Source organism: Sinocyclocheilus anshuiensis, unplaced genomic scaffold (genome assembly GCF_001515605.1).
Source record: "Sinocyclocheilus anshuiensis isolate Anshui unplaced genomic scaffold, SAMN03320099.WGS_v1.1 scaffold1316, whole genome shotgun sequence".
NCBI lineage: Eukaryota > Metazoa > Chordata > Actinopteri > Cypriniformes > Cyprinidae > Sinocyclocheilus > Sinocyclocheilus anshuiensis.
Window position 1 is genome coordinate 960,316 of NW_015542553.1, and position 9,780 is coordinate 970,095.

General features: G+C 36.8%; 1 protein-coding gene across 3 annotated transcripts in view; it reads left to right on the top strand.

Moving 5' to 3' along the window:
• Nucleotides 1-7,562, top strand: part of msrb3 (methionine sulfoxide reductase B3) — a 14,209-nt gene extending 6,647 nt beyond the window's left edge. For all 3 annotated transcript variants that reach the window (XM_016493935.1, XM_016493936.1, XM_016493937.1), the window contains exons 3-7: nucleotides 324-432; nucleotides 1,567-1,644; nucleotides 1,797-1,825; nucleotides 6,335-6,432; nucleotides 6,518-7,562. In XM_016493935.1, coding sequence (XP_016349421.1) covers nucleotides 324-432; nucleotides 1,567-1,644; nucleotides 1,797-1,825; nucleotides 6,335-6,432; nucleotides 6,518-6,691 — 488 coding nt within the window. In that variant the 3' untranslated portion in view covers nucleotides 6,692-7,562. The remainder of the gene's footprint in view (nucleotides 1-323; nucleotides 433-1,566; nucleotides 1,645-1,796; nucleotides 1,826-6,334; nucleotides 6,433-6,517) is intronic.
• Nucleotides 7,563-9,780: the final 2,218 nt, after the last annotated feature.

Consider the following 9,780-nt stretch of genomic DNA (forward strand, 5'->3'; position numbering starts at 1 on the left):
TGTGTGTGTGTGTGTGTGTGTGTGTGTGTGTGTGTGTGTGTGTGTGTGTGTGTGTGTGTGTGTGTCACTGACGCTGTGATTTTTCCAGGCAAGAGTCAAGTCAGGAATTTAAGTAGACATCCTTTGTTATCAGCCAAACCAAATCATTTGCAACCAAAGTAACCAGACAAAAGTCCTGACTCCTGCTTGGAAGTAGTCACATAGAAACCTAGATTAGAGTGTCAGTTGTTTGTTTTTTAATAATTCTGGAGGTTTAGCACTGCTTTTATTTTGTAATTATAAACACTTAAATGTTTGCCTTACCTCACTTGTCTCTCCTGTAGGAACGTGCCGAAGAAAGAAGACATGGCCCAAGACGTTCCCCGAGGAGGAGCTGAGGAAGCGACTGACCCCAATGCAGTACCATGTTACTCAGGAAAAGGGCACAGAGAGGTGGGTGACCCACCCTAACTAAAAGACACCTTAAAATACACTTTCAATCAAAAGTTTGGACACACTTGAATGAATTAGTTTGTCATTAACTTAATAGATTTATAGATAAATATAAATTGTTCATAAATTATTCAATTATTATATTTATCCAAATCATACATATACTGTATATATTATACACTGTCATTTTCTTTGCGAAACTTAAAAAAAAAACATCAAAAACAATACCATGTTTAAAAACAAAATCAATAAATAGTCTATCATGCATTATAAATGTAATACTAACATTAATAATTATCTAATTTAATATAATAAATGTTAATTCATTTATAATGATTTATAATATAATTTTTAATTAAGTAATTGCTTTTGTAAGGGGATTCCTTTGAACTGGATTGTGAAGCAAAAGCAGCCAACAAGGTTACATTTTATTTTCTAAATAATTAAATTATATTCCAACAACTTTATATTTTAAAAGGTGAAAAATAATAAAGAACGAGTAGATGTGTCCAAACAGTGGCAATGAGAAAGTGAATTTGGATTTTTTTATTTTTTTTTTATTTCAAGCGTCTAGTCAAATGTGGCTGTGAAATGTCAATAGACTGAACATTCTCTGTACAGATTTCTTTATGCTTGGCTGACAGAAACATTCTCTCCTGAATGACCCAAGGCCATGAGATAGATTTTGAGTAGAAGGAGGATGTAGCACAGAAGGGAAAACACTGACACTTCCCCTCTTTCCCTCCGTTGCTCAGTGGTAAAACACACGTGGGGATAGTATTTATCGGCCCATTGGCAGTAGGAATGTGAAAAATGCCCTTAGCCTGTGAGAAGAGAGCAAGGAACCTGAAAGGTGCATTCTGATGCCTGTTACTCCGTTCAAACACAAATCCTCCTCAACTTATCTAGATTAGAAATGCTCAATCAATTGCTGCCATTTACAGTTTTGTTTTTTTGTATAAACAAACACAGAGCATGGGAAACTGAAATGCACTTTGAAATAAGCAGTAATATGGATTAGCATTTATTGATGAACTTTTATTGAGCTGACCATTATCTTTTATTAAGCTAACAGTATACATAGTTGATCATTTTAAGGTATAAAGTCACAGTTTGTGGTGTTTTCATCCATAGTGCTTTCACGGGAAAATATACAGATAATAAAGAGGAAGGAACCTACCAATGTGTCATTTGCGGTGCCCCTCTTTTCACGTGAGTGTCCATAATGAGCCATCTTTACCATGCCCACTGTATTTAATCTTTATTTTTGATTTAGAAATAAAAGGGTTTTTTGTAATACATCTTCATTTGATAGTCAACATTTTGGTCAACATTTTGTTATTGACGCCTTACTGTCCTTGCAGGTCTGATAAGAAGTTTGACTCTGGATCAGGTATGGTTCTGCACTCACATATAATAAAAATCAAAATAGATAATGAGACAAATGAGTTTATTTTTGTAAAAATGCTTGATTTCCTTTTGACAATGGTGTACATAATGTTACAAGACTAAAGGCCGTTCACACCAAGCACGATAACTATAAAGATAACGATAAAGATATAGTTCTAAAAATCGTTCTCAATATTAAAGAATAGCATAGTTCACACCACAACTATAACGATAACGATACAGAGGAACGATATCGTTGTGATCACTTTCAAAACGATTTTTTTTCCAGCTGATGAACGATAAAACACTGACAGCCAATCAGAATCCATCCTGCTGTAACGAGCTCAAGAATTTAAAGCGGCAGAAGCATGTGCGCTTAGAATAAACAGACGATATCGTTCGCTGGTGTGGACGGACACTAATATCGTTATCTTTATAGTTATCGTTCTTGGTGTGAACGGGGCTTAAACCACATTTTTTTCTCAAAGAGAGAAAAAAATATATAGATAAGGCTCATTGCTCCTTATTCTTCTCTTGTCCAGCTCAATAAGGGAGAGTTTGACCTTCTCAACCTCCTTTATGGTTGATTGCAAGGATGAATGTGAATCCAGTCAGCTGTCTAATGGGCTGCTAGTGTGGGGCATGAAAGCTCACATGCTCCTTTATATATGAGTTACAGCACCACAGTTCTTAATTTGTGCACATCAAACGTTCTTCCTTCACAATTAGAGAACAACTCTGTAGAATTAATGTATTTCTCACAGAGAAACAGTATGCAGAGTTTTTTTGTTTTAATTAATGTTGTTTTAATGGCTTACAAAAAATGACAATCACAAATAATCCCTTAAAACAATATTTGCTTAGAAAAGTCAAATGAAGATAGTTCAAAGAAGTTACGTTATATTGGCCAACAACAACTGACTAGACATGACAAAGTAGTTTTTGTGTTGCTCCTCGCTGTTTTTCAGTGTCTTTAACAATAAATGTTGCATTTATACATAGTTCAGCTTTTTTAAAAATGCATCTTGCAATTCATCTATCAGTTTTTGAATGCAAGAATGTGTTATTAATAAAGTATAGTCACTTTGATTTTAATGCAGGTGTGCAAATAAGCATTAAATGCAGATCACAGGTGTTATGAAGTTTCCTGGAAGTGCTTCTCATCTTGCTTCTAATATGGCTTTTGTAGTTGCAATGGTATACTTTTCTGTTACGAGTTTAAGATGTGTATTCAATGTTTTGTTTTAAGCATAAAAAGACTCTCATCAGCTCCTACTAAGTGAATGTTGAGTTGGTGCTGAGTGTACACAATGTAATTATAATATATCTCAGCAACGGATTGTTGATCCCTTACAGATCTGAGCTCCAAATCACGTACTTCTGCAGTGTTACTCATGCTATTTTTATTCGCTCTCCGAACAAAGTATAATGTGTATGCAAGAATTCTTTACAGAAATCAGGCCGAAATGAGAAACATCTGGGCCCATGTTGAAAAATCTTTTTTGTCTTCGACATAGAGATGGGAGCCAAATGGGCTGCATTGCATGCAGGCAACGCTGCAGCCTGGACTCATGTAGACTCAATTTCCTGTTTTGTTAGAATGACGCGACACTGCTCCATTCACTGGGCCGCTCGCCCTGGCGATAAAGCTCCATTAGATCAGCTCCGCGGCGATCCGCCGGGATTCTCCCGGTCTGAGTCATAGGATTTCTGTATTCCCCCTAGAGCTTCCTATGTCTGAGTGGAATTTCGTGGCTTTGTAGTTGCAGCCAAGCATCTCCTCCCTAAGAGAGAGGAGAGAGAGGGGGTCAGTATAGATGGCGATTGAGGGGTGTTCGCAGTGCCGATCCTAGACTTCTGGGGGCCCTAAGCAAAACTTTGTCAGGGGGCGCCTGTCTGTGCGTTCATAAAAATCCCCAAATGCCTCCCAACCCCTTAACCTGTTCTTTCAGAGCAGTTTCAATGTCAACAAACAACAGTGAGTTGAAACAGTCAATAATACAAAAATAGGAAGAAAATGACAAACAATAGGACAAATACAATAGAATAAAAAATATACAAATACAATAAACAATTTAGCCTATAATAGCCTACTATTCAGAAATTGATTAAAGTAATCAAATGTAAAAAATAAAGCACTGCATAGACTTCACCATATAAATCAAATATAAATTGATTCATAACAAAGTTATGATGAACAATATTCATTGAAGAGCAGTGAATACATCTCTTTTTCTTTTGTTGTTTGATTAATATTAATGACAGACAGCAGCACTGATTACATTTCAAACTGTTTATGTTCACTTAAGACATAACTGACTGTGTTTAAATGAAAATTCACCAAGACAGACATTTTGGCATATTTTGTGTGTATTTGCCCCTTTAGGTACACACCCAAAGCCCAAAGTAGCCTATATTTGTCTGTTTCAAGTCGCCTCGAATCACACACACAGAAAGTGCTTGGGGAATAGTGTCTCTTCCGCAGCTCAGTGTGTTTTTAACTCTTTTTTTGTTTGTTTTTTTTTAGTATCGAACAACGAAAGTCACGTTACATGATTTGACTGATTTGGATGTTACGTAGAAAGGGCTACAGTGCACCGCATTAAAGGAAAGGAACATTCATGTTTTCATTATCGCTGGTAGCCAAAATCAAAAATGTATTGGGAGGATCGGCTCTGGGTGTTTGAGGGGTTGTGGAGAGAAAGTATAGAATGAGCAGGTGGACGATTGATTGACTGACTTCTGTTTCTCACCACACAGTTGTAGTATCACAGCAGTGAACCAACTCCTGCTTCCTGAGGCATGATCCGATGTCATTATGAAATGTAAAATCAGATAGAGTTACCAAGATGTGCTTGGCAATAATTAGGGTCGAAAGCTAGAATAAAGCGCATGAAGGAACTTTGGTTGCCAAATCTCCCACACTGGCCCTCAAACAACTCTTTCCGTTAATTTTCCATTATTATTTAGAACAGGGTATTTGCGGGTCCTTAAAAAAATCTTAAATTGATGGACAGAAAGTAAAATGACATAGTTAGGTTTTTATTATATTTTAACACTCATAATCTATACCATTCAATACAGATCATTTGCTTTGTACCGGTAAAAAGTTCTTGAGATTTAAAAAAAAAGTCTTTTATACTCTCTAAGACTGCATTTAATTAATCATTAAAAAACAGTGATATTGTGAAATACTATTATAATTTAAAATAACCATTTTCTATTTTAATTTATTTAAAAATATAATTAATTCCTTTGGTGGGAAAGCTAAATTTTCAGCATCATTACTCCAGAATTCAGTGTCACATGATCCATTAGAATTTTTTCTAATATGCTGATTTGATACATTTTTTATTATAAATGTTGAAAACTGTCGTGCTGCTGGTTGTTTTTATGGAAAACATTATATATTGTTTTTCAGCATTCTGTGATGAATAGAAAGTTTGTAAAAACTTTCGATTAATGTAATGTGCTGAAAATAATTATGACCCCAAACTTTTAAACTGTAGTGTTTTTCCATAAGTAATATATTCAGAGATATATTATAATATTCTCTAAATGCTCTAGAATTCATTTTTTTGTTTTCTAGATTTAAAAATGTAGAATTAGCATTGCAGTTCTGGTGTTGCTGAACTTTATCTGTAATGTTTTGAATAGTAATTGGATGTGTTGTACCCTGCACTGCCAATAGTCTTGTACTACTCATTCATTCTGCTTTGCAGCATCTAATTGAATACCTTTCCCTCTACCAGTAATCAGGAGGTAGTACTTTAAAGTCAGTCTGGGTTTTTGTCAAAAACCTAAACAAATATGTCAGCAGAGGCTGTGTAGTAGTAAGCTCCCAAGGTCCCTCTCCTCCAGACGTTCCACCTATCCAGAGAGCCATGAGCAGGACCACCCATGAGCCAGAGCAGCCATTCTTTCCACTTGCACCCCTGTTACTGGGTAGAAATTTTCCAGGTGAAAGAAACGGGATTGTGAGACAGCCTGTAACTCTGTCAATAACGCTGACCATTTTCAGTGAGGTTTGTTTCACTTCATGATCTTACGTGCCGTCCAGCCATGCAGTAGGGTATGGATGACCCCATATATCTGGTTTTGCCAGAAACCAAACACCCAAAAATCATGGTGGTGAATTTTGCATCAGCAAACTCTAACCTTATTTTCTCACCATTTAGCAAACCAAAGGACCAAGCTTTTCATACATTCTCTGTTGTTCTTTTCCAAATAATCCTAACAAACTCAATGTGCTTTGCATTGTAAGCATATGCAATGTGTTGTATTAAGGTTCGATTGATTAGATTGCATTGGTCTGGCGTGAAAGACAAGAATAGAGCAGCAAGAAAATGTGAGAATCTCAGAATGAGCTTCAACACCAGGACAGGCCAGGAAGAGAACAAACCCCTTAAACTTGCACAGCACGAGATGGAAACACACACCAGAATGGAGGGTTAGTAGGCTTGTGGATCACGTGTAGATTCACTTAACCCTCAATGTTGTACTGCTTTTGCAGGATGGCCGTCCTTTTTTGATTTGATCAATAAGGACTCTATAACACTAACTGATGACTTTTCGTACGGGATGCACAGAGTGGAGACAACCTGCAGTCAGGTACAAAACCAGATTTACACCTTTTCATACCCTGCTATGAAGACAACGTCTTGAATTTTATTTTTTATTTTTTTTCTATTTGTAGTGTGGTGCTCACCTGGGCCACTTTTTTGATGATGGACCTCGACCGACAAAGAAACGCTACTGCATAAACTCTGCTTCTCTCAATTTCCGGGCAAAAAACAGTCCTTCTGAGGAGGTGGAAGCATCCGGAGGAGCAGGTCAATCAGCACCTTCTAGTAAGAATGAAGAACTTTAATAGGACTTGAAATAGACCAATCAGATGTCACGCTACTCCAAAGTCACTCCTGAACTATCAATTCCAAATCAAGTGAGCCGTGCAATCAGACAAATATATGCTTAGCAACATTCGTCTGAATGATGGGTCCTTCAGGATCACAATATGCAAAATCAATGTCCAGATAACAGATTAGAATGGCCTTATGTTTGCTCCTCAACTTCTTCACTTGAATTTTGTGTCATTTGAAGAGCTCACATAGCTTCAGAGATTTGCTCTGCTAAACTGTTTTTGAAAACTTGGTAATTTTCAATTAGGTACAAAAGTCTGAGACTACATTGAAAATCTGGGATTTTTCTTTCTTTTCATTTAAATAATAAAAAAAAAAAAGATTCAGATTTTTAAACAACTTTAAAACAAGGAAACAATGTAGTGGGAAAATGTATAAGACTAGGTAACTAATCAAGTACATTTCAGACATCAGTCTTTGTACAGAGAGTCAGATATTCTTCCATTGAAGCTCAAGGTGATTTTTGAATCATACTCAAATCATACTGGAGAACATGATTATCATGTCACAAACTTCCTGGTGTCATTAAAACAAAACAAGGACAAACCAAATACAAATATTTTTCATATTCTTGTTGATTTTTTCAATTCAGATTTTAACTCCGATTGTTTTTTTCTGATCATATAATTTGTAATGGAAAAAATAAATATGCATTTTCACTAGTCGTCTCTGACTTTTTGGACCCCATTGTCCAATGATTGGAAATTAATTATATATGTATACTTTCTCAGAGTGCTGTGTTGTTTTTGAAGTGACATGTGATACAGGGAGGTCAAGACGTTTGAGGAAAATTCTATGCAAGTGCTCCTGTGAGCAGTAAAATAAGCACAGAGTGGAGAACAAAGCATTCTTTGAAATAAAATGGAACAGATGACAAATGTTTAGTCTGAACACAAATATAGCCTAACTTTTAAGGGTGCTTTTTTGGTCTCCCTGCTTGCAGTGCCTATTTTTGTCCTGAGTTGATTTTTTTTCTCCTGAGATATGGATTGACTTTGATAGAATTTAATTCATATTGACCAGTGTGATTAAAGAAAAGTGATATTAGGAATAATGTGTCTTTGTGAATTTTGTTCACATATTTTACATGTATTTTTTCTTTATATGAATTAGTTTAATTGCTTCATTTGATTTATATTAAATATTTATAAATGATCCATTGATTTATTTATGTGCTTCAAACTTGTGATGTTGTAGTCGGTCACAAGATGCACAAGAATGAATGACATTAGGTCTGTTTCTCAGTCAAAGCTTCAGACGAAATTCATATAGTGTGCTATTTGTGTGTATGGTGCCTTGCTTTTGTCCTTCAAGCTTGACAGCTCCTGGTCACTCTATGTTTTGATTAGGTATTACTTTATTTTGATAGTCCACTTTAGACATTGTGCTGACTATAAGTAACTTTGCAGCTACATATCAACTACCAGTCATTGAGTATTAGTAGACTGTCTGCTTAAGATCTGCTAACACTTTATTTTGATGGTCTGCTAATAGACTGTAAGTAACTTTGCAAGTACTTCAACTTATTCTACTAACCCCAACCCTAACCTAACAGTCTACTAATGCTCTAATGAGAGTTAGTTTACACATAGTTTCAAAGTTTCTATTATAGTTAGTAGAATGTCTAAAGCAGACTGTCAAAATAAAGTGTAAACTTTGTATGCAAAAGAGCTGCTTGGACATCTGGAAAATCTACTAAATTTCACCTTTTGCATTCCACGGGAGAAATTCCTATGGGTTTGAAACAAAATGAGGGTAAGTCAATTTTAATGCAAAATTAATAGAGATTGTCATGTTATTTTACATTAGCATATCTAGCAAATTTACTATTTCTAACTTTTTGCTCATCTTAACATTTTTGTTGCAGCAGATCACCACATAGGAGGAAATTTAGACACCCTGTATGTCCTCTTTAGGTTAACTGCAGAGGTCTGCCTGGTGAGCTGCTGAAAGTCCTTCAAGCCTGGAGAGGTTACGTCAGCCTCGCCATCTTCTTTGGAGTGCTGTTGTTTAGAGAACAGAGTGGTTGGCCTTACTCTGAGAGTGTGGGAAAAATTGTCCAACGGGCCTGTCGCTGAGAGCGTTTATGTTACCGATGCAATAAAGAATATTTACAAGTCAGGTGTGTTTAGACTGAGGAACGCTGGTGGTGGGGGCGCTTTCGACGGAAAATGGAGGTTTTGGGGGGGACTGACAGCTGGAGTGTCTCAAACCAGCTTTCAACCCCATATCATCAAGTCAAACAATTTTGTCATTTATGGAGCAAAAATGAACATGCAGGACACTCTCGGTAGGTAGCGTGACTACTCAGCCTTTCTTTTGTAGCTGGAATTCCAAAACATCCCGTTTCTGGCCCAGACATTAATGCTTTAATGCACAGACTATAAAGCTCGTCCGTTAGTCTGTTTTCATGTTCAGACTGTCCGCCTCACTTCCTACCACTGAAGTGTCACCCTGAGCAAGTCATACTATATCTTGTCCCACTGGCCCCATTAGTTTGCTCTATGAAAGCACTAAACCAAACAAAAGATCCCCTGGCAGCAGCCGTACAACCCAAACACACAACCCATGATCCACAAAGTCATCCAACACATAAACACCTCCCTCGAACCCTGGGACAAACACTAGACTCTCCATATAGACTGAACACACTCGTTCACAGTTTCGTTGAGTACGCATGTGTGCAAGCCCCCTTCTTTCCAGCATCATAGCCTGCCATTAACTGTAGCACTGTGCTGACTTTGAGGGATTACAGGGGCTTTGCACAGACCTGCCTCTGTGTTCACCTGAAAATGCTTGCTTGTTTAAGACCGCAGCATTGTTGCAGGCACAGGAAACCTTGAATTTACCAGGGTTTATCAATTATTAATGTTAGTTTTCTCCTTACTTCCTTCCTTCAATCTGTGGAGGACTTAAAAAATTAACTTGATAATAAATCAGGCCCCTTTACCAATCATACATTCAGGCCCTTTAACCCATGTAGTCACTTTCATATTCAAAGACTGTGGAACGTTTATGCAAACCAAACTGAAATTAGGTG